At 51.0% G+C, this 22,900-nt stretch overlaps 1 protein-coding gene across 4 annotated transcripts; it reads right to left on the reverse strand.

The window, feature by feature from the left end:
* Positions 1-13,078, reverse strand: CD300LG (CD300 molecule like family member g). 4 transcript variants are annotated; one of them, XM_059379148.1, is made up of 8 exons: positions 12,966-13,078; positions 11,647-11,982; positions 8,846-8,947; positions 7,867-8,122; positions 7,065-7,177; positions 5,322-5,374; positions 2,102-2,191; positions 1-1,585 (listed from the first exon to the last, which is right to left on the reverse strand). In XM_059379148.1, the coding sequence occupies exons 1-8, from the start codon at positions 13,006-13,008 to the stop codon at positions 1,472-1,474; spliced, it is 1,107 nt and encodes a 368-aa protein (XP_059235131.1). In that variant the 5' UTR covers positions 13,009-13,078; the 3' UTR covers positions 1-1,471. The 4 variants fall into 4 exon arrangements, with proteins under 4 accessions (XP_059235131.1, XP_059235134.1, XP_059235133.1 ...); XM_059379151.1 differs by having other exon boundaries at positions 7,867-7,951; positions 12,966-13,077; XM_059379150.1 differs by lacking the exon at positions 8,846-8,947.
* Between the last annotated feature and the right edge of the window lie 9,822 nt (positions 13,079-22,900).

Below are 22,900 nucleotides of genomic sequence, written 5' to 3' on the forward strand. Positions count from 1 at the left end.
TATCACAGAGCTGATACACATTTTATTTATAAAGTTTGGTGAAACATGGAGAAACGTTTCTAAGAATTAAGTGGGTCGGCGCCTGGCTGGCTCAGTGGGCGGAGCGTGTGCCACTCTTGATCTCAGGGTCATGAGTTTGAGCCCCGCGTTGGGTGTGGAGATGATTCACAGATAGAAATCTTAAAAAAGAAAGAATTCAGTGGAGAAAGCAGAATTTAAATCTGTATATACAAACTCATTTGTCAGAGAACACCAGCGAACGATGTGGAGTTAAAAAAAAAATGGGAAGGAAATGCAACAAAATGCAGCTGGATTGTGGGGGGAGGGGTTGAGCCCGAGTGCATTTTCTTCTCCTCCCCGCTGTGTTTCTAACTTTTGTATACCAAGCGACCACCCACTTCACTTTTTAAAGAAAGTTGAAAAAGAAAAAAATAGCAGTTCTGTTATTCTATTCCCTCCCCCTTCCCAATCTCCAGGTGACTCAGGGTCATCTTCAGGTTTCTCTTAGGTTCCTGCCCTGTACCCTCTCTCCTGCCTTTTAGATGCCCCCTGTGCTTTCCTACTCCTCCAACCCAAAGGCAACCCCAACCCAAAGGCAATTAACTCTTTCTCAACAAGGAAGGAGCCAAGCTTTTCTCCAGCCTCCTTCCAAAGCCTGGGATGCACGGCTGAGTAGGGAGCCGGGAAAAGTAGCCCCTCCCTGTCAGTCCCGGGGGCTCAGGCCTTCCAATGGGCACCTGACCTGGGTCTGGACTCAGACCAGCCCAGGAAAGCCCCCAGCTGGGTCATGGTGTCGTAGGTAGAGCAGACCCTATGGGGAGGGTGCAGACGGGAGACCCCGCAAACCAAGTGTAGACTTTAACCTGAGCCCACTGCTTCTCAAACTCAAGTATTAGAGTCACTGGACACTTGTTAGAAATGTAAAGTTCTGGGCCCAGCCACAGAGAGGGTCTTGGTAGGTCTTGGGAGAGCCCAGGAAGCACATTTTTAACCAGCCTCCTGAAGGACTGGGATGCAGTCACATTTTGAGAAACCAGAACCCCGTCTATTCCCAGCACGCTCCTCTTTCTTCTCCTCGCCCACTTATGCCAGAGAAAGTGGTGCTGAGTCAGGATGGAAGGAAGGGAGAAGTAGGTGGGGGTCTTTGGCTGGGCACCCAGGCACGGGGGATTTCTGGTAGCAGATTCAAACTCAGACCAGATCTCCTGAGCCTTGCCTGGCTCTGGTGAGCTCCGAGGGGGCTGCATAACACCCCCCACCCCAGCCCCCCAGGGATGCGAACATGCTGAGGAGGTCCGGGGGTCCCGCTGGCACCACTGAGGCCACCACTGCAGGTTTGGGGGCTGACAAAGGCTTCTGGATCAGGCTGGGCAAGCAGGAGGAGAGCCCGGGGTCTGGCAGGCGAACTCTGAAGCTGTTGTGGAAAGCTTATCGGAGTTAGTGCGGGCCGGCCTGGAGGGGACTCTTGGTGCTAGACTGAGATGAACTTGGAGAAGCCGAGCTCCTCCCCGGACATGTGGAGGGGAGGCTCTGGGATCATGTCCCGCTCCGGGTCCTGGGAAGGTGCTTCATCTTCCTCTGAAGTCTGGAAAGACAACAGTCAGGGGTTGAAAAGCAGAGCCCAGCTGGAGGCAGGGTAGGGGGTTCTCCAGGTAGCTGTTGGGTCCACCCCAGCCTTTTCCACAGTTCTGGGCCTCTAAGGGGCACAAACTAACAAGCTCTCCCCAGAACCCCCAGGCATTGATCCATGCCCCCCACACCCTCCTCATGGCCTCCGGCCAGGTTTTTGCCTGCAGATACTGGAATCCTGCCAGCCCAGAGCGCTTTTAAACTGTGACTACCAGCAAGCTGTTCAAGAACTTTCTGGATGGGGAAAAAAGAGGATGCAGGGTTGGAAGTCCTGACTCCCGAATGAAATGGCCAGCATCTGCAGTTGTGGTCCTGTAGGTGGGGGGATTCAGGGGGCAGTGTTCGGAGCAAGCGGATGCTGACGGAAGAGCCCCCTCCCCGGACTTCCCTGCATTGTCAGAGAGGAGCCAGGCTAGGTGGCTCCAAACCCTCCCCCCACCCCTCCCCACTCCCCTGAGACCTCTGTTCACACCTGGCTGAGGCCCTGGGTTTCTGTACATGGGCTGGGGCTGGCTTGGGGCCCAGGGGGCCCTGCGAGGTTGATCACGGTGTACTCCAGCGGCTGAAACAGAGACTCGGTCAGCACAGCCCATTCCTGGCAGCAGTGATGGTCCCCCCCGCTCCCCCCACCACCATCCATAGCAAGAGGAAGGAGCCACGGGAGAGCACGGGCAAGGGGAGGAACACAGGCTGCAGGGTCAGAGCCCTTCCATCCAATTTCCTGCATCTCCAAGTGACCTTGGGCACACCACTAACCTCTCTGAGACTCAGTCTCCTCAGCTGTCAAATGGGGATCAGAATTTTTCCCTAGGGATTATAATGAATATTTCTGGTAATGTTTTACTGCTCAACACCTGGGAACTCCTGCAATGATTCATTTGTTTTTATTATCGTCTCCTCTCTCCTCGAAGCAGAAAGAATGTGGAGGCTGCTGGCTGTCCGCAGGTCGGGGAAAGCAAAGTTGAACACCTCCAAAGTTCACGGAATAACAAACCGCAGAGGAAAAATTCTTTACAACCATAAGCCTGGGCGCCAACCCCCACCCTTGATCAGATAAGGAAGCCAAGGTCAAAGGAAGAGAGGCAGGTGGTCCAGGGTGAGTAGGGGCTGTCCTGGGGCCAGCAGCCAGGTAGAAGGGGCTGGAGCCAGCCAAGGGCTCCAGCCAAGTATCCCAAGGGCATAGCTGCCCTTAGGGGTCCCGGCTGGCAAGTCCCATGACCCCACAGGCACTGAAGACAAAGAAGGAATCTCCTGTCTTCTGGACACCTACTGGTGGTCTCCTCTCACAATTTCCTGACCACAACCCCGTGAGATGGGGATACTGAGGCTCAGAGAGGTGAGGTAACTTGCCAGATGTCACACAGCTGGGCTGGGACTCGGACTCAGGACACTTCAGATCCACGCTCTTTTCCTATCCCTGGCCACCATCCTGGCGGGACGTGCTGCACACGCTTCCCTTCATTTCAGTGTCCTTGTCCCCTAACTGCCCCTCTCCCCTACTTCTATCACTGCCCTGGCTGCAGGGGATCGAGGCAGAGGTCGACACTTGAGCCATCTCCGGTGACACATTTAGTCTTATAGGATGAGATGAAAATCAGAGCAGAATTCCTCGAGGGGGCTGGGGCTGGGGGTACGAGGGGACGAGGGAATGGGGGGAGTGGAAGGAGATTTCACAGATCCTGGTCTCTCCTGGTCCTGCCTACGGTGAGGACACGGCAGAGCCGGGGCTCGATCTGACGACTCTGATGTCAGGTGCATTTCCCCAGCAGTCCCATCTTTACAGTTTTGTGATTCGGCCCCAACCAGCCCTGGCTGACCACCACCGCCCACTGGCAGCCACGAAAGCGGCTTTTACCCAAGGGTGTCTGCATTTTCCGAACTCTCCTGAGGCAGGGACCAAACCACACATGCAGGGAGTGGCCAGGACCCCTGCCCCATGTCCAGGGGTGGGTCCAGTGGCCTGTTCCAGCAAGTGCGGAGGCATTTTCTAGGTTGTTGAATATAGAGATACATATGAGAGCCTCTGAATCTAAGCACTAGGGAAAAAGCAGGGACTCTGGGAAGCTTTGGGAGGAGGGAGCTGAGCCCTAATCTGAGCCGAGCACTCCCCCTTGCCTGTTTCAGGAGTCAGGGGCCTGGCTGTCTGATGTTCATGAGCTGAGGATGGCTCTTTCTTCTGAGTCTAGGGGAACCGGCCTGGGCGGGCCGAGCAGTGGGCTCCACTTCTCAAGCCCTCCGCACTCCAGCGTGGCGAGGCAGCAGCAGCTCGGGCACTGCTGTCAGCGCCACACACTGGGTCCCTTTTCCCAGTTCTGCCTCTTTCATGCTGGGCCTCTGGGAGCAAATTACTTATGCTCTCTGAGCCTCTGTTTCTTATTCTGTAAGAAGGGGGTCATGAGAACTCAGGTAGGATTTAACAAAGATTCAGCAACATAGGTAAAGCCCCAGGTACACAGTAGGTGTTCAATTAGAGAGTAAAATGAGAGCATCTTGAAATATCTCTGTGGGCAAGGGAAATGCTGGCTTGAGCCCTTGTACTTCCCTCCGAGTTTCACACCCCCCGGCGGCTCTAGGGCACAGCCAGCAGAGTGCCCCCTTCCCTCTCTGACCCGAATGTGGGCGAAGAAAACCCCAAACCCTTTCAATTCCACCTGTAGCCCCTGCTAAAAATGACAAAGAAGCCCAAAGGGAAATAAACCAAAAAAGCAAAAGCTCTCAATTGGCCGTGTTCACAGAGCTCTTGTCTCTGATCCTCTCAGGAGACCCTGTTCCATCCTTCCCTCAACAAGGACCCTGCCCTGTTCCCAGCCCCTCAGCCCACAGCCCCATGCCCTTTCCTGGCCCCTCCCACGGGAGCAGGGGAAGGGACAGGTGGGCAGGTGGGAAGCAGTCCCTGGCAGCCCTTCCCAGGGTGGGCTGGGTAGCAGCAGCTTGGAGAGAAGGGAGATGTTCTGGGACCTCCCAGAGCAGAGACTTCCCCTCTGGCCCCGCCCCTCTTCTAGAGCGGCAGGGTATGCCCCAGGATGCCCCAGGACGCACTACCGGAAGCTGGGCTCTGGAGGACAGCGGCAGCCCCCCTCCCCATCTGGGTCTGACCTTTCCCTCACTCCTGTCCACCACCTCTGGCCTTGCCGGGCTTCCTGAGACAACAACAGCTGCTTCCTAAGCCAAAGCCCAGAACCCCATTCCTGCCCCGGCCCCTCCCCAGGGCGATCAGGCCTGAGTCTTTTGTCTTCACTGGCGCCAGGAAAGAAGGCCATGGCAAGCCCCCCTTTCCCGTCCCCATGTGTAGGAGAATAAAGTAGAGGCATCTCAATAAACAGCAGAGGTGGGGGGCCAGAGGTGGGGCTTCTGTGTCCTGAACCCATGACCCTGCAGCCCTCCCAAAGACCACGAGGATCCAGCTCTGACAGTCTCTGCTTCTAAGAGGGGGAGGGGAAGAGGGTGCTGGGCCTGGGGAAGACCTCTGCCTGGAACCCGCTGGGCACTCAGGGTGAGGTGGGGCATTCTTTTGGCTTGCACCCTGAAAGGCTAGTCTCAGGGCTCACAGATATTCCCCAGAGACGGGCAGCAAGCCTTGAGTGGAGCTCAGAGACAAGCAGGTAGGGAGATGCACAGACAGGGCCCAGGTGTCCCGATGCCCGGCCCCACAGGGATCGGAGCTGGGGTTTGGGGCTGGCCGCCTTCCTTACCAAGTGTGAGAGGTGGACCTTCCCGTTCCTCTGTGTCTCTGTGGCCAGGTGAACTGAAAGAGACCAGCAGGCATACCCTGAGGCCAGGAGCAGCCCAGAGCAGCTTGCAACAGCTCCCACAGGGGTGGAAGGGCCCCCCTGGACTTGGGACCGGGGGCTTCCCAGGGTGAGCATGTGTAGGAGACAGGTTGGGACAGGCAGACTTCTTGGAATTCCGGCTCAGTCCCTTAGCTATGATCCAGACTTTTGGGATGGGTACACGGAAATCTCCTGGTGTGAGCCAGAAACTGGCTGGGGAAGTAATTCTATGAGCTAAGATCATTGCTTCTCAGCCTCAGTGTGCATCCAGGATCCCGAGACATTGTATGAAAATGTGCATTCTCTGCAGCAGGTCGGGGCTAGAGTCTGAGAGTCCTTTTAACAGGCTCCCACAGGATGTCACTGCTGCTAGCTGGGGACCACAATTGGAGATGCAAGGTGCTAAGAAGTTCTGAGGTCTCGATAGGGAATATTCCCACCCTGTGTGCTCCTCCAGACTCCTCTGCGGTGAGCTGGGGGCGTGGGCAGAGCTGACATTTCTTGCCGGGGGCCACACAGGGCGAAGTCAGAGGCAGGCCCAGGATCACCGCCCTCCCCCACCCAAGGCCAGGAGCAGTAAGACAACTTTGCCAATTTGCAGAGTGTTCTGGCATACGTCTTCCTGGTTCCACCGCTTCCTGGCTGTGCGGACGGAGGGCAAGCTGCTTAATCACTCTACCTCAGTTTCTTTCCCGGTGAAATGGGGGCGCTTGTAATGGGCAGTTTCTAATGCCACAGTATCGAGAGCATTAGAGGAGATAAAAGCAACAGAAGCCACACAGAAACGCCCAGCCCACGGCAGCTCCTTTGATTGATATTTCGGCCACCCCTCTTAAACCATACTGTCTGCCAGGGGAGCCCCGAGTTGCACTCAACCACTGACCCCGGAAGCACGAATCACGCCAGGTTTTGAAGACTCAATATGAGAAAAACGCAGGATGAAGAATAGGTAGCATGAATAGTTTTATATTGTTTCCACGTTGGAATGATCGTGTTTTGGATAGATCATGCTAACAAAAGTATATTATTAAAATTGACGTCCCCGGTTTCTCTTTACCCTTTTTCATGTGACTTTTAGGGAAGTTTAAATTGCATATGTGGCTTGGATTCTACTTCTGTTGGACTCGTATTCTATTTCCGTTCTAGTTCTCTTGTATTCTAGATCTGTGATCCGGAAAAGTCGTGGCTCAGGGGAGGTAAGTGACTTGCCCAAGATCACACGGCTAAAAAGTAGCAGAGCAAGTCTAAAAAGACTTGAAGCCAAGTCTTCCCAGGAGCTATGCACCTGCTGAGACCCCACTGTATGTGTGAGGCCCCAGTAGCCTTCCTGTTCAGGGCTTAGTTTCTAACTCCCGCCCCCACCCCCTGCTGTAGTCACACAAGGAACCGTACCTGTGGAGGCGGGATGTGGATTGCTGGGATCAATAGGGACAGAAGTGATTGATGAGGTTGGACAGATGGGGGCAAGCCAAGAGCCCCCGTTCTCCCATTCGTACATTTGAATGTCTTTTTCCTAATGTTGGCTGACCTGTGGCTCCCTCAAAAGGGAGGAACACGGCTCCTGATGCTCATATCTTGGAGGGACACACTGAGCCCCAAGGTTTCCCTGGGGTGGTGGGGGGAATGCAGGTCTCAGTGGGGTCCCTGGTGTCTACTTTTGCTCACCTTCCTTCCTCCAGTGGAGAACACAGCTGCCGAGGGCTGCCAGGCCTGCAGCCAGGAGGAGAGCCAGCAGCACAAAGACCGGGGCCAAGATGCGGACCGTTGGGATGGAGACACTGTGGGCGAGACGGAAGGACCCCAGCAGCTGTCACCACATCACCGTGGCACGCTGTACACCATAGCATTCTTCTTCTACAGCCATGTCCCTTGTCTTTCCCAAAGAGATCAGAGGGCACCGGGAACCACAGCACCTGGGCGGTCTCAGTGGGAGGGACTCCAGCCCCCACTACTAACCCCAGGAAACACTCTCAGTTGGGTCTGAACTTGGCAACAGGTTACCTGGATATCTCAGACAGGAAGCCTCCGTCAGCAACGGAGTGCGATTATATACAACCCCTAAGAACCAATCTTTCAGGCTGCGGCTCCCGTTGGGTAAGAAAAAAACCCATGTTTGTGCTTGGCACAGGGCCCAGTGCAAGGTGCATCGGCAAAACTGGGCTGGCTGCCCCTGCTGCTGGGGTGGGGAGAGAGAGGGGGGCCGGAGCCACCGTGGACCATTCACCTCAGGTGGGCCTGTGTGTCCAGAGCAACATAGCTGCCGGCCCTGCAGTGTAGGTTGTCCACTGCTCAAGGGTCCTGCGGAGGGGGGACGGGGGCTGCGTCTGCCCTCTGTGCTGTTAGCCACGGCCCCGATAGGAGGCTGTGTCCACCTAGAGGAAGGAGTGCCAAGTCCTCCTCACTTGCTCCCAGCCACCTCCTGTTGTGGGGATGGCCTGAAAGGTGACCTTGGTCACTGTGGGCTCACCTGGACACAGAGCTGCTGCTGCTGGGGGACAGAGGGGTGTCCTCCGCGGAGGTGAAGTCCGGCTGTGTGGGTGGGCGGGAAGTCCCTGCATGAGGAGAGGTTGCTTCGTGAGGAGAGGTCCCCGCGTACGGAGATGTTCCTGTGTCTGGGGAGCTTCCTGGGTGCTGGGCTGGGGAGGTCCCCATGAGCGGAGAGTCCTCGGCCCCTGTCTTCCCCTGCTTGGCTGTGGTGACTGTTTGGTGGAGACCGGGAGAAGCTACAAGTCCAAAAGCAACGCCTCAGCACCTTCTTGGACCCTTGCGTCCCAGCATTCCCCAGACCTATGACCCTTGACCTCTGAACCCTAGCCTCTCCAGGACCAACTTCTCAGCACATCCCCAGCTAAAGGACCCCCCAGGAAGCAAACAGAGACCTAGAGGAAGCCATCGTGAGCAAGCTGCCCCGGTCTCGGTAGACCCTGCACACATGCAGAGTTTTCAGCCCCTGCCTGTGCCCGCTGCCTGGGTCGCCACACCCCTGCCCCATTCTGCGACCCATCCCCGGGCCATGCAGGACACACAGCCCCATCTGACCTCCCCTACCTCCCCCAGTCCTAGAGAGTTATCACTCATGTCGCCCCATGCCCACCCTCACCACCTCTGCCTCAACAGGCCTTGACCTCCCTCAACAGCCACGGGGTCCGCAGGGCAGGGTGGCAGGGACAGGTCCAGAGGTCAGGGTCCAAGGCCCCACATTTCCTGCTCAGCATTGCAGCCGGAGGTGGAGCAGACAGAACACAAGCCTGGCCTTCAGGCTGCACTTCCTCCCAGGGCTCTGCTGCTCCTTGCGGGACCTGACCCCACAGGGCCGCCGATTCCTCCGTGGACAGGCAGCTCCTAAGCTCTGGGGGCCCCGGGCGCAGTGCCTGGCTATGGGCAGGCGCCCATGGGATGCCGCTTTGTAGAGGGGTGGAGGGGAAACAGAAAAGCCATTCACTCACTCAATTCTGGGGGCTGAGTTTGCCAAGCTTTTGCCTTGGGCTGGAAGCTCCTTGTAGTAAGAGGCTGGAAGGAGGGAGTGGGGGAGAGAGGACAGCAGGGACCTAGGGGAAAGGGAGAGGCTGGTCTCAGGGGAGGTGAGGGCCACCGCTCTGAGCCAGATTTCGTGCCTTGGTGGCAGCCAGTCACTTTCCTGCCCCCACCTCTCTGCTCAGAGTCTCCACCACCTTCTTCCCCCAGCCACTTAGGAGGCACGGATGGAAGATTCTAGTCGATTCTAGTCGATTGCCGGCCTCCCCATCCTGCAGTCCCCTTGGCCTCCCACTTAGCTCAGACCTTCAGCTTCCCTTGCTCCCCAGCTGCCCGCCAGCCTACTCTTTCTGTGCCACTCTTCACACCAATACTGGTTTTGTCTCTAGAATATAGAGCTGGGTATGGAATACTGGATCCCATCGTTTCTGGCTTCAGAGCCGTCAACGGCCCTCACGGCCTATGAGCTGAAGCTCAAGCTTCTTAGAGGCCTTTCAAAGCCTTTCAGACTCAGACCTCAGTTCCCTGTGTCGGCTTCTGGGACACCATTCATTCCCCTGTTTGGCCTCTAGTCCCAATTAAGTGAGTGTCCCACCTGCCACCGTGCCTTTGCTTCACCGTTCCCCTGTGTGCCATGCTTTTCTCCACCTCTGCCTGACACACATCTTTCTGTCCCTGCAAGGCTGGGACCCCTCAAGGACGAGATGCCTAGCCTTTGTGCCTGTGCAGAAACGTGGTGTGGCCAATTGCCCTGGAGCCGCCGAGCTCCCAGCCCCCCTCCCCCAGCCCCTGGGTGCTCCTCTGTCACCTTGCTGGAGTGCCATGTGGGACTCGCTCCCTGTCCCCATCATTCTCTATTCTTTTTTTTTTTTTTAAATATTTTATTTATTTATTTGTCAGAAAGAGAGAGAGAGAGAAAGCACAAAGCAGGGGGAGCAGCAGGCCTCCCCGCTGAGCAGGAAGCCCAACATGAAACTCGATCTCAGGACCCTGGGATTATATAACCTGAGCTGAAGGAGACGAATAATCAGTTGAACCACCCAGGCATCCCGTATTCTCTATTCTAATACGAAGTCAGGTTTCCTCTGATTTTTCTGAGGAAATGACCACATCTTGCACAAATAAACGGTACTTATCTTTTCCTATCCGATATGTATACTTTTTTATCCTGTCATATTTCATGGCCTAGACCCTCCAGGCAATGGGGAATAGAAGAAATGATAGTGCATACTCTTGTCTTGTTCTGATCTTCCTAGAAATTCTCCTCACTCGCCATACTCAATGGTGGGCTGCAGACGGCTCCCACTGCAGGAGAGCTGACTGTTCACTTTTCAGGAATTCTGTGAGCTGGTCATTAAACTATCGGTGGCTGGAAATGGGAGAGGGCGGGGGTCATTTAAACCGCGGAAACCAGCAAGCGTTACAGATCAGAGTTTCCCCAGCTCAGCATTCACGGGTACACCATGGCCATTAGCCTTTATTTTCTACATCTCAACTATCATCAGGAAAAGGTCATCAACGTCTGACACAGGATAACACAACAACACACATACCATGCATGAATGAATAATTACAAATGAGGTCAAAATTTAAAATAGAGAGCCTCAAATATAGCTAAATTGACCCCCACTAGGTAAGAAGGAGGTCTGAGTACTGATAAGAATCAGAGATCAGAGAAGCTTGTATATAACAGAACAGGTTCAATATGGTTACGACACTGCTGCTATTGTTTGGTGAGCTTAGCTCTATCTCCTTGAATTAGAAGAAAGACCCACAGATGTTGGGGATCTGGCAGTGGGGATGGCCCAGGAATGGGCTGGGTCCCAGCGATGCGGCCAGGAGAGGGAAAGAGCAGACACCAAAGTGAGAAAAAAACAAAACAAAACAAAACAAAACAAAACAAAACAAAACAAAACAAACCCTGGGTTTGAATCCTGACTCCATCACTTCTTGCCATGAGACCTCATGGCAAATCATTTCATCTCTGGAGCCTCGCCCCTACCCCCGTCTGTGAAATGGGATACAGAGACCTGTCTCACCCTCATGGGCCAGCAGAGGAGGGTTGCCCACTCCCCTAGGCCCTCTCTGGCTTCTCTCATTTCAGATCAGCGGGTCCACGGGGGTTCTGGACATACAGAGAGGTGCTCCATCCCATGCCAGAGTCCCCTAGTGTCCCTGAGCTCAACGAGCTCCTCTGAGGCTCGATCACAGGCCCTCTTCGCCCCTACCTTTGGGGCTTCGAGATCTGGGGAAGGGAAGCAAGAAGGAAGAACGGAGACCACAGGCAGGGGGAGGCCAGTGTGGGCGAGGCCAGTGTGGCCGCGGCTAGGGGGCGCTGTGGAGCGGGTCTGGGGTGCTGCACAATGGTGGGTCCAGGCTGTGGAATCCTCGGGAATAGTTCTGACTCCAAAGAGGGAGCCTTTTTCATTCTGTGGGCTGCACATCTCATCCCCAGCCCATGCAATCTCTCTCCCACCTCTGGGCAAAGAGGAAAGGCACTGAGCTGGGAGTTTAACAGATCTGCGTGGTATGACCTTGTCAAAGAGCAGTCAAGTCTCATGCTGCACCGTCCCTGCTCCCAGGACAGCTGAGCACTTGACCAGCATCATCTCACTGAGCCCTTGACCCCCCCCCCCCCCACCAGGAGGGTGGTACAAGTGCTACACCTGTTGACGAGCGGGAGACAGGGTCTGCCTCTGCTCAGCGACCCATCTGTCCCTCCTCCCCTCTGTATCACTTGTCCCCCATGCAGGGAAGCAGAGATATGTGTTACCTGGAAAGACAAGCAGAGAGACCAGGACAGACTCATCTCGCCCCAGTTTGGAGACCCCACAGTAGTACTTTCCAGAGTCCTGCAGGGTGAGCTTCCTCAGGGTCACGTGGAGTGTGAGCGTCTGGGGGCTGTCTTGGATGGACACCCTGCCCTCCGTCGTCTCCTGGCCATCTTCTCCTGCATAGATGGTGTTCGAGCAACGGGACAGGAGGAACCCGCCCTGCTTGCACCAGTACTTCTGGTGTGTCCTGAGCTCCTCCTGGTAAGTGCACTGCAAGGACACCGTGTCACCTTCAAACCCACTGATCTCCTTGGGGCCCACCATGGCTCCATAACCTGAAACCATAGCAGGGATGGAGGTCAGAGTTCCGAGGACCAAGTACCATGGTCAAGACCAACAAACTCCTCAGTCACTCCCTTCTGTGGCAGTCCCAGAAGGGTTGGTTGTACCTTCCCACCAAGCGAGACTGGGACGGGGCTGTTGCTGTGTCCTAAGACCCTAACACCCTAAACACCCTAAAACTGGCGTATGGAAGGGTGGTGATGGGGAAGCTCGAGATTCAGACAGCCTGGAGGTTGAATCCCAGCACTGCCTCATAGCAGCTGTGTGACCCTGGGAAGTTGCTTGCCTTCCTTGGGCATCTGGGTTTTCCCATCTATAGATGATGATGATGATGATGATGATGATGGTGGTGGTGATGATGGTGATGATGATGATGATGATGATAAAGTCCAGGTACATTGAAATTAAGACGCTCTCGTATGTAAGATACACTATAATTTTATATACCGCTAAAAAAAAGCACTGTCACTTGAACAATTGTCATCCTTTATAAGACACATCCTGACATTTGATGTTAAAAGGTTGAAAAAAAAAAGAGGCAGACCCGTGAACTGATGAATCAGGACAATGCCTTATCTCTCAGGGTTGTTGTGAGTGGCACAGTAGAGGTGCAAGAAATATTTGCAGAGTTTACCATGGCAACCGTGTACAGGGTGTCTTGTCTGCCTTCAGGCTGGGTGCAGAGTAGGAAAATAAAGATGAGAGAGGTAAAGCTTCCCTCCTAGCCACCTAATCAGAAGGGTTTGGAGCCCAGACGTCTGGAGAAAAGCAGGCTCCGCGTTTCAGAAACAGCTAGTACCTGTACCCCTGCCCCGCCCCCCTCCCCCCAGTGGTATGAGGACCAGTGCTGTGGGGGTGAGACCCGGAAGGATCAGGCAGCAGTGGGTCGCGAGAATGAAAGAATAGGTTCTCTCTGCCAGCTTGGGCATGAGCCCCACCTCCCCTCCCCACTCCACCCTCTCCCACCCCATCTCACCTGGGAGCAAGAGGCAGCCCCATACCAGGATGAGGGCCCACATGGTGGGCGCTGGACATGCAGGAGCACACGCGGAAACTGGGAGCTCCTCTCAGAAACCGCGCGGGGCTTTAACTTCCTCCAGAGGCACAGGAGGATGAAGGGGGGAGGGGCCGCGCAGGGTCCCCCTCCCTGCGCAGAGGGAGGCGCCTCTGCGATTCCCTTTACTTACCCTAGGCGCTTGCCAGCCAGCGGGGATTATCGCCTCTCCAACCCCCAAACCACCCAAGCACCTCTCCCAAACCCGTACCCCTTGAGGAGGGGGGGGGGTCTTAACCATGTCTACCCCCAGAGGGTCTGTGTGCAGACCAAGAATTCAGGCAGTCCAAGAATGAAAAAATTACATACTGACTTTTATTAACCTTTAAGGGATTAATCTTTTTCCTTCTATTGTGCTAGCATTGTCTGTGACTTTGTCACCAAAAAAATCAGCCACTGGCACATCAAGTCGCCGATAGCTTGAAATATCGTATGTGCTTCTCACTACTTGGAAAATAATTAGTTACCAGGCCTGTCACTAGAGCTGGTTACTGAAAGCATTAATAAAGCCCATTTATTTACTATATCACACATTTATAAATATTTTGATAACCACTTCAACATTATTGGCTTTCTTTTAGGCATATATATATTATTTTATATATTTAAAAGACGGTTATTCCGAGGGGCGCCTGGGTGGCTCAGTGTGTTAAAGCTTCTGTCTTCGGCTCAGGTCATGATCCTGGGGTCCTGGGATCAAGCCCCCCCGCATCGGGCTTTCTGCTCAGCGGGGAGCCTGCTTCCTCCTCTCTCTCTCTCTGCCTGCCTCTCTGCCTACTTGTGATCCCTCTCTGTCAAAAAAATAAATAAAATCTTTTTTTTTTAAAGACTGTTATTCCGAGACGAGGCCCATAAGCTTTACCAGACTGCTAAGTGGTCAATGGTACAGAGGTTCAGGGTCCCTCTGGCAGTGCCCCCTCCTTCCTCCGTCGCTTCCCGGAGGACGCAGTACCGCTTTTGGTCACCAGGAGGCGCTGCGAAAGGGGAGAAGGGAAGCCCAAGGGCTGGGCAGAGCGGGATACCGGGAAGCACGTTCGAGCCACGTTGCAAGGTCGGGTCTCCCCATCCGCCTTGAGTTGTCTGGGCATTTAAAAAAGCGAATTAGCAAGTTCTTATCACAAAATTGAATCCTCCTTTTTTAAAAATATTTTATTTATTTATTTGACAGACAGGGATCACAAGTAGGCAGAGAGGCAGGCAAAAAGAGAGGGGGAAGCAGTCTCCCTGCTGAGGGGAACCCGATGTGGGGTCCTGGGATCATGACCTGAGCTGAAGGCAGAGATTTTAACCCACTGAGCCACCCAGGCGCCCCAACAAAGGAAACAGAACACACACGCACACTAGAGGGAGCCCTGACACATAGTTTTTCAAAATAGCTCTGTGGTTGGGGTGTGTGTGGGGGGAAGGGGGTTTGATTGCAAAGTTCATACCGGTTGCAAGCAAAATTTTACACAATTCAGGAACGTTAAAAAAAAAAAAAAGAATAGGACTGTTTCCTGTAATTCCCCCTCTCCTTTGGAAAACCAGGGTTAACATTTAGCGTATGTGCTTCTACTTGTACAATTGACAGTTTTCTCATTTGCTGGGTTAATATTTGAAGCATTAACTCAGTTGTTCTGGGAGGAGAGATTGTGTGTGTGCAGTGTGTGTGTGAATGTGAATGTGTGTGTGTGTGTGTGTGTGAGAGAGAGAGAGAGAGAGAGATTTGGACAATGTAAGGAGACATGTCTCAATTTCATAATGACTAGGGGGCACTGCTGGTGTTGAATGAGCAGGGACCCCAGGCTCTGATTCCATCACATGTACAGACTACAAAAGGTTGGGCGCCTGGGTGGCTCAGCCAGTTAAGCCTCTGCCTTTGGCTCAGGTCATGATCCCAGGACCCTGGGATCACGTCCCACTGCCTGCTCAGCAGGGAGCCTGCTTACCCTTCTCCTCCCACTTGTGTTCTCTCTCCCCATCTCTGTCTCGATCTCAAATAAATAAATAAAATATCTTTAATAAATGAAATATTTTAAAAAACATCAAAAATTAATCAGTTTTTGCTGTTTTAAAAACACAGATTAAAATCGTATTTATTGTAGTCTTTGATCATCATCTCTCTCTTTTCTGTTTTTGTCCTTCTACAGAATAAATTCTGATCTTCTTACTTTTCTTAAGTCCTAAGTGATTTATTTTAAGCACCAGCAAGTATCTGACACTTCACTGTTTTCTAGTGTCATGGGGCCTGAGCACTGACATTTTGAAATATGTGTTATTTGGTTACAAATTGTTTTCCTTTTATTTTTTTCCCTCTATTACTGTCCAGGCATGGTATTATGATTTTTAAAAATTAAGTGTACAAGGAGTCATATTGTTTATGGTTGTCATGTATCGAAAGTAAAGAAAGTGGTACCCAAAATTGTATTTTTATGAAGACAGTTTTGGGTCCCATATGTATCATCCCTGCTTCCTTCATGCATATTTAAAAAAAATATTTTATTTATTTATTTGACAGATAGAGATCACAAGTAGGCAGAGAGGCAGGCAGAGAGAGAGGAAGGGAAGTAGGCTCCCTGCTGAGCAGAGAGCTGATGCCATCCCAGGACCCTGGGATCATGACCTGAGCCGTCCTTCATGCGTATGTCAAAGTCCTTCCTTCTACACTCCCAGCCCTGCACCTAGCTGGGAGCAAGGCTTGAGGACTCCATTAGAAACAGATCATAAGGTTCAAAAATAGTGCATGAGTTGGGGAGAAGGGTCTCAACTGAAGCATTGGTGTGGGTGCTGCAGTGAGTCCTGCCCCCCTTGGGTATACGGGCATACGAGAAGCAGTGGATTGACCTCCTCTCTCCCTGGGTTTGGGGATCTGAGAGGAAAGCGCATTTGTGTCCTGCTTCCTATGGGAGAGCAGTGAGGCAAAAGGGCTCCTGACCTTGTGGCTCTCTGGTGGCCTCCTCACATCATGATGGCATTTGTGAGCCTGGAGATGTCAAGGGTGGGGTGATGGGATGGGCGGCAATTAGGGAGAAGCAGCCACTCCAGAGCCCCTAGGAAGTGGAGAGCCCAGTGGATGCTGGCTTGGGCAAGTAACAGTAAAGGCTGCTCCCTACTTTTCTAGGTCCTGGTGGTAATTAACAACCTTCAAGACTTAGAACCACCCTTGGGAGAAGGGAGAATGGGAGAGAACTCTCACGTTTCCCTGGAGTCCTCTGAGAAAACCTGCATTGAAACTGAAGACCCAGCTTTGGGATGGCAGTTAGCGAGGTCTGTTATCGGGCCAGACAACATCCGGCCAGACAAGAGCCCAGCTCGCCCGTCCCCCAGGTCTGCTCCCCTCTGCATTGGACTTGCTCGGACTAAGTCACTTCCTCTGTTCGAAGATGGTGATTTTTTTTCCCTCTTAGGTCAGAGTTTCTCGACATCAGCACTACCGACCTTTTGGGCTAGATGATTCTATGTTAGGAGGGGCTGTCCCATGCATTGTAGGGTGTTTAGATGCTGATTGTGACCATCAAAAATGGCTCTAAACATTGTCAAATGTCCCTCTAGGAGGCAAACCTACTCTGGGTTGAGAGCTTCTACCTTAGAGGATGACTGAATCCATGAAAAAAAAATTATAAGCTGTGTAAATTGTGTTTGCACAGGTGTGTTCACAAGGCTTTGGATAGAGCAGAGTGGGCAGAATTAGGTCGAGTTTCTACAGTCTCGGACAGTGCTAGAAGACTGCAGACCTCCCCCCACCGTGGGGCTGGGGCTGTCCCTGTCACACCCCAGCCATAGAGGCCGTCCAGAACGAGTACTCTGCAGGCGAGCCAGCTCCCAGGAGAGAGAGAGAAGAATAGAGAGCTGGGCGAGTCATGCCTTGTTTCTCCTTCCAAGTTCATCAAGCCAGTAATGAAAGGCATGGGGGGAGACACCGAGGGTGTTATGCCAGTGGGCCTCTCCCTTCTTGGAAGGAAACATCAGGAGTGCGAATGAAATGTCCCCCACTAAGATGCAATGAGCCACAGGCTGGGAGAAGCCTACTTGAATCCCTGACTCACTGCTTGGGAGAAAGCCGCCCCGACAGCTCCCCAGTCTGCAGCAGACTTGGTGTGAGCCACAGACAGACTTCCAAGTGTTTAGCCACTGAGATCTTACAGTTTGTTTGTTGCTGTGTCATAGCCGAAACCACAGGAGAAGTCGTTTTCTCGCCCACATCCCATTCTCTAGCCCACCTACGGCTCCCACAGCCCCAGCCTGTTGCGAACTCAATCTTTCAACCTCCTCCCCTGAAACAAATCTGAAAACTCCTTTTGAGATTTTATGTTGACTCAGTGACGGACTTTTTAGTTCTAGGAAGGATGGTGAGATGAAGGCAGAGGGCGGCCCAGAACACGGGTGATTAAAACCATCTTCCATCAGAAGTGGGATGAAACAGACATATATTTTAAAATCTTTGCAAGATCTTTGAAAGCTAAATGTAGTAATGGGGTACCTTGGATTAGATCCCCGAATAGAGAAAGGATATGAGTAGACAAACTAGTGAAATCCTGATAAAAGTCTGGAGTTTCCTTAAGAGTAACCTACACATGTCAGTTGCATCATTGCAACAAATGTATCAGGTTATACAAGATGTTAATATCAGGGGGAAACAGTGAAGGATGTTCAGGTATTTTTTTTTAAAGATTTTATTTATTTATTTGACAGACAGAGATCACAAGTAGGCAGAGAGGCAGGCAGAGAGAGAGAGGGAAGCAGGCTCCCCGCTGAGCAGAGAGCCCGATGCGGGACTCGATCCCAGGACCCTGAGATCATGACCTGAGCCGAAGGCAGCGGCTTAACCCACTGAGCCACCCAGGCATCCCTGTTCAGGTATTTTCTATACTATCTTCGCAATGTTTCTGTATATCTAAAATTATTTCACAATAGAAGGGTTTTTTTTCTTTTTCTTTCTTTCTTTCTTTTATTTTTTTAAGCAATCAGTGATGAGTGAACATGAGTGTGAGAGGTTACCAGGCTGAGGTCTGCAAGTAGAAATCCAGAAAGAGGAGCTGAGTGTGCAAGGTGCTTTTGTCCTTGAGAATATGTACTGATTCAGAAGCAGCCTCAGAAAGGATGAGCTAGGAGTCTATGGCCCTCCGAGAGTGGGGAATGTGGTATATGTATTTTTATCACATTAGGCTAGAACCCCAAAGGGCTACACTTTGGGAGAAGGATCAACTGCAAAAAACAGACCACTGTGGACTTTCACTCAGCCTCTTGCCATTTAGGTGTCTCTGAAAGCTTCAAGCTTTAAACTTGAATTTAAAATGGTCCTGTTCGGGGTGCCTGGGTGGCTCAGTGGGTTAAACCTCTGCCTTTGGCTCAGGTCATGATCTCAGGGTCCTGGGATGGAGCCCCATGTTGGGCTCTCTGCTCAGCAGGGAGCCTGCTTCCCAGTCTCTCTCTCTCTCTCTCTCTCTGCCTGCCTCTCTGCCTACTTGTGATTTCTCTCTTTGTCAAATAAATACATAAAGTCTTAAAAAATATAAAAATAAATAAAAATAAAATGGTCCTGCACTGGGGCGCCTGGATGGTTCAGTGGGTTGAAGCCTCTGCCTTCGGCTCAGGCTCTGATCCCAGGGTCCTGGGATTGAGCCCTGCATCGGGCTTTCTGCTCGGCAGGGATCCTGCTTCCCTTCTGACTCTGCCTGCCTCTCTGCCTACTTGTGATCAATGTCTGTCAAATAAATAAATAAAATCTTTAAAAATAAAATAGTCTTGTTCTGGTAACACCCTCCTTACTCCTACATCCAGACAAAGATACCAATGCAGAATCCTTTCTGGAGGAAAATAGCATCAGCCTGAGTCTCCAGTTATTGTAAAAATTGTTTTTGCAAATCCAATCCAATATAACGTCGAAGACAACCAGCTGTATGGGGAGACAAGACTCCATCAGCGAGACCGCCCGGAGGTAGCTGAGCACAGACACAGACTCGTGGAAGCGCCAGATGTTGAAAATAGCAGGACCAGCCGTAACACAAGAATTCTTACTCTGTTCAGGGCAGTACAAGTCAAGCTTGAAATGTTGGGCAGACGAGTGGAAAATATACAAAATGACAGAGCAGATCTGAAGAAGAACGACATAAAATTCCAAGACTGAAAAAACCTGTGATAATGAAAGTGAAGAATCCAATGCCTGAGGTTTAGATTAGACACAGTTGAAACAGTCCCAGTGAACTGAAAGATGGGTCAGAAGAAACCATCTGGAAGGAAGAACTGAGAAAGGAAAGGATGATAAACAGAGGAGGTAAGAGAAATGGGGAATCAAATGAGAATGTCTAGAATACAGTTTACTGGAGACTCGGGGAGAAAGAAGACAGAAGATGTGACCCAGCAGTCTTGAAAAAAATAATCGCAAAGAAGTTTCCAATTGTGATGAAACATGCGGTATGTTTTTTCACACATTGTATGGGGTGTGTGTGTGTGTGTGTGTGTGTGTGTGAGTGTGTTTCTTTTTTTCAATATTTTATTTATTTGACAGAGTGTGCGCACAGCAGGGGAAGCAGGAGGCAGAGGAAGAGGGAGAATCAGACTCCCCACTTAGCAGGAAGCCTGATGTGGGGCTCGATCCCAGGACTCTGGGATCATGACCTGAGCCGCAGGCAGATGCTTAACTGACTGAGCCACCCAGGTGCCCTGTGTGCGTGTTTCTTATAGGGCTGCTAGAGCTGGCAGCCCAGGGCATGGGCCCCTCTTGCCTGGGTCCAAAGGAGGTACAGTATGGACAGCTGATGGGTGACAGGAAACACAGTAGAGTAGAGGGGAAAGGGTGGTCTTTTAATCTTTTCATCTAACTAATAAAAGATTATGCTCAGTGAAGGAAGCCAGGCTTACAAAAGACACGTTGTATGATTCCATTTAGAAAACTTACAAACAGACCAGAAAAATGGTATTGTATTGGGATACATACATTTAGATGGTAAAACCAGAAAGCAGAAGTAATTACTATAGATGTCAGGTGCGTGCTGGCGGGGAGGGGGCCCTGTATTCCCCTCGGCGCCTCCCCCCCACTCCCGCAGGTGGTGGCTCCATGAGTGTTCACTTTTCACTGATTTGGGACATTGTCTTGTTCACGTACTTTCCTGTGTGCCCATCCTGTTTCACAAACCAAAACTGTGTTTTTGAGGGGGAGTGACAAAAATAATAAATAGGAAAAGTTATCAGGAAAAAAAAACCAATTACAAGTACTTTCCCTGGTTCTCCTTGAGCGGTAAAATCGCCCTTTCTTCAGACCCTTCTTCTTACCCTCTTGATGCTTGTCTGGGAAGGAGCCCCTTTCTCCTCTTGGAATGATTCCCTGTTCCCTTCCGTGTCTGGGCTGAGTGCCAAACCAAGGGAGGCAGACCTGTAGCCTCAAGGGTTCTTTGTTTCACCTCTTTGAGGATCACTGGCATTCTCTCTTTTTCAGAGGTGCTTCCTCTCCCCACCTCTGCCTGTAAAGATAGACTCCAAGCACCTGGGTGGTTCATTCCGTTAAGTGTCTGCCTTACACTCAGGTCATGATCCTGTGGTCCTGGGATAGAGCCCCGCCCGCACTGGACTCTGCTCAGCGGTCTGCTTCTCCCTCTCTCGCTGCATCCTGACCAAGCCCTGGCTCGGGGACGCCACCTCCGCCTGCCCATCTTGGCCAACTGTTCCCTGAGTCACCTTCTTTGTTCTGGGGTGCAAGCCTCTCGCTAGCTCTCCACCCAAACATCCCTCTCTTTCTCTCTGCCTACTTCTCCTTCCAGCCTGCTTCCCCAAATATCCCCAGGGCTAAAGGACAGGTACATATAAACATTTTGGTAAATAATGTGCTAAATGCTCTTCCAGAAAGTTTGCACCAATTAACACTCCTTCCAATATAAACCTGTTGATTTCCCAACATCCTTGACCGCATTAGTCATCCACAAACTTACACATTTTTGTGTCTTAGTAGGTGAAAAGGGACATACATCACTTTTTATTTTGGTTTAGAATCCTTTCATCTTGAGTCAAGTTGGGCATCTTTTTGTATGTTTATTGTATCTTTTTCTTCTGTAGCAAAGTATTTTTTAGCCATTTTCCTTTTTTCCCCACCTTTTTGATTTATGGGAATGCTTGTAAATTCAGGAATTTAAATATTGATCATAGAGCATGACATATCCTCCCATGTTACAAATAATATATTTTGTCCATAAAAGTGTTTACATTTCACTTAGTCACACAGATCTTTTTCTTTATAGATTTGGGTTTAGATTTGAGCTTAGAATGGCCTTCCCTCACTCCAAGATTATAAAAATAAATCCACTGGAGAAGTATTTTGGTGTGAGGAGTGAGGTGGGGATCCAGCTTTCTTTTTTTCCTTATTGCATACGGAGTAGCTAGTTGTCCCCACACTATTTTTTTTTTAGTAATTCCTCCCCCCACACTTATTTATAATGTCATCTTTTAAAAAAGTTAAATTACCATATACATGAGGATTATTTCTGCACTTTCTGGTCTGTTCTATTTGTCTAGCTGTTGATGGTTTCTTCAGTACTAAACTTTAAAAAGTTGTTTTCGTGTCAGAAATGTTTCATATCAGATGGGGCTAGCACCTGGCACACCACCCCACCTGGTCCTATAACTTCTTTTCTAGAACTTTCCTGCTGCTCACCAAGGCTCATTTTTCTGATGAATTTTGGGAGCATTTTATTTTATTTGTTAAGATTTTATTTATTTACTTCAGAGAGAGAGAGCAAGCACAAGCAGGGAGAGCATCAAGCAGAGGGAGAAGCAGGCTCCCCACAGAGATCCCAATGTGGGGCTCTATACCAAGACACTGGGGTAATGACCTGAGCTGAAGGCAGACACTTTACTGACTCAGCCACCCAGGTGCCCTGAATTTTGGTAGCATTTTAAGTTTCCTCTGAAGATCCTTAAAAAAAAAAAAAAAAGATTTTATTTATTTATTTGACAGAGATCACAAGTAGGCAGAGAGGCAGGCAGAGAGAGAGGGGGAAGCAGGCTCCCCGCTGAGCAGAGCTCCTAATTTGGGGCTCAATCCCAGGACCCTGAGACCATGACCCGAGCTGAAGGCAGAGGCTTAACCCACTGAGCCACCTAGGCACCCCTGAAGATCCTTTTTATACTTCAGTTGCGATTACATCAGGTTTGGAGAGGATTTTACAACATTAAGCTATCCTTTTCTGAATCTTTTGAGTTACCATTTGTTGTATACATGTTTTAATAGTTTTTTAAATGTCCCTCCCCCCCATACATCAGTAAGTATTCAATCTTTTGGTTACTCTCATTATGCAATTTTTTTCTTTCATTATACTTTATAATTATTTGTCTCTGTTCATAAAAAAGTCATCAAATTTGTAATATGAATTGCATATTCTGCTCTCTTTATCTCCTCAGGACTTCTATTTCTATTTATTTTAATTTTTTAAAATTTTTATTATTTATTTTTAAAGATTTTATTTATTTATTTGACAGAGATCACAAGTAGGCAGAGGGGCAGGCAGAGAGAGGGGGAGACACTCTCCCTGCAGAGCAGAGAGCCTGCTGTGGGGCTCGATCCCAGGACCCTGAGATCATGACCTGAGCCGAAGGCAGAGGTTTGACCCACTGAGCCACCCAGGCACCCCAAAATTTTTATTTATTTTTTTAAAAGATTTTATTTATTTATTCGAGAGAGAGACAGAGGGAGTGCAAGTAGGGGGAGTGGCAGAAGCAAACTTCCCACTGAGCAGGGAACCCCCCTACCCCGACATGGGGTGCGATCCCAGGACCCTAGGATCAAGACCTGAGCTGAAGGAATGCTTAACTGACTGAGTCACCCGGGCACCCTATGCTTCTCTTTTTCCCCCAAACATCCAAACATATTGGCCACCACACCCAGAGCA

The sequence above is a fragment of the Mustela nigripes genome, chromosome 16 (genome assembly GCF_022355385.1).
Source record: "Mustela nigripes isolate SB6536 chromosome 16, MUSNIG.SB6536, whole genome shotgun sequence".
Classification (NCBI taxonomy): domain Eukaryota; kingdom Metazoa; phylum Chordata; class Mammalia; order Carnivora; family Mustelidae; genus Mustela; species Mustela nigripes.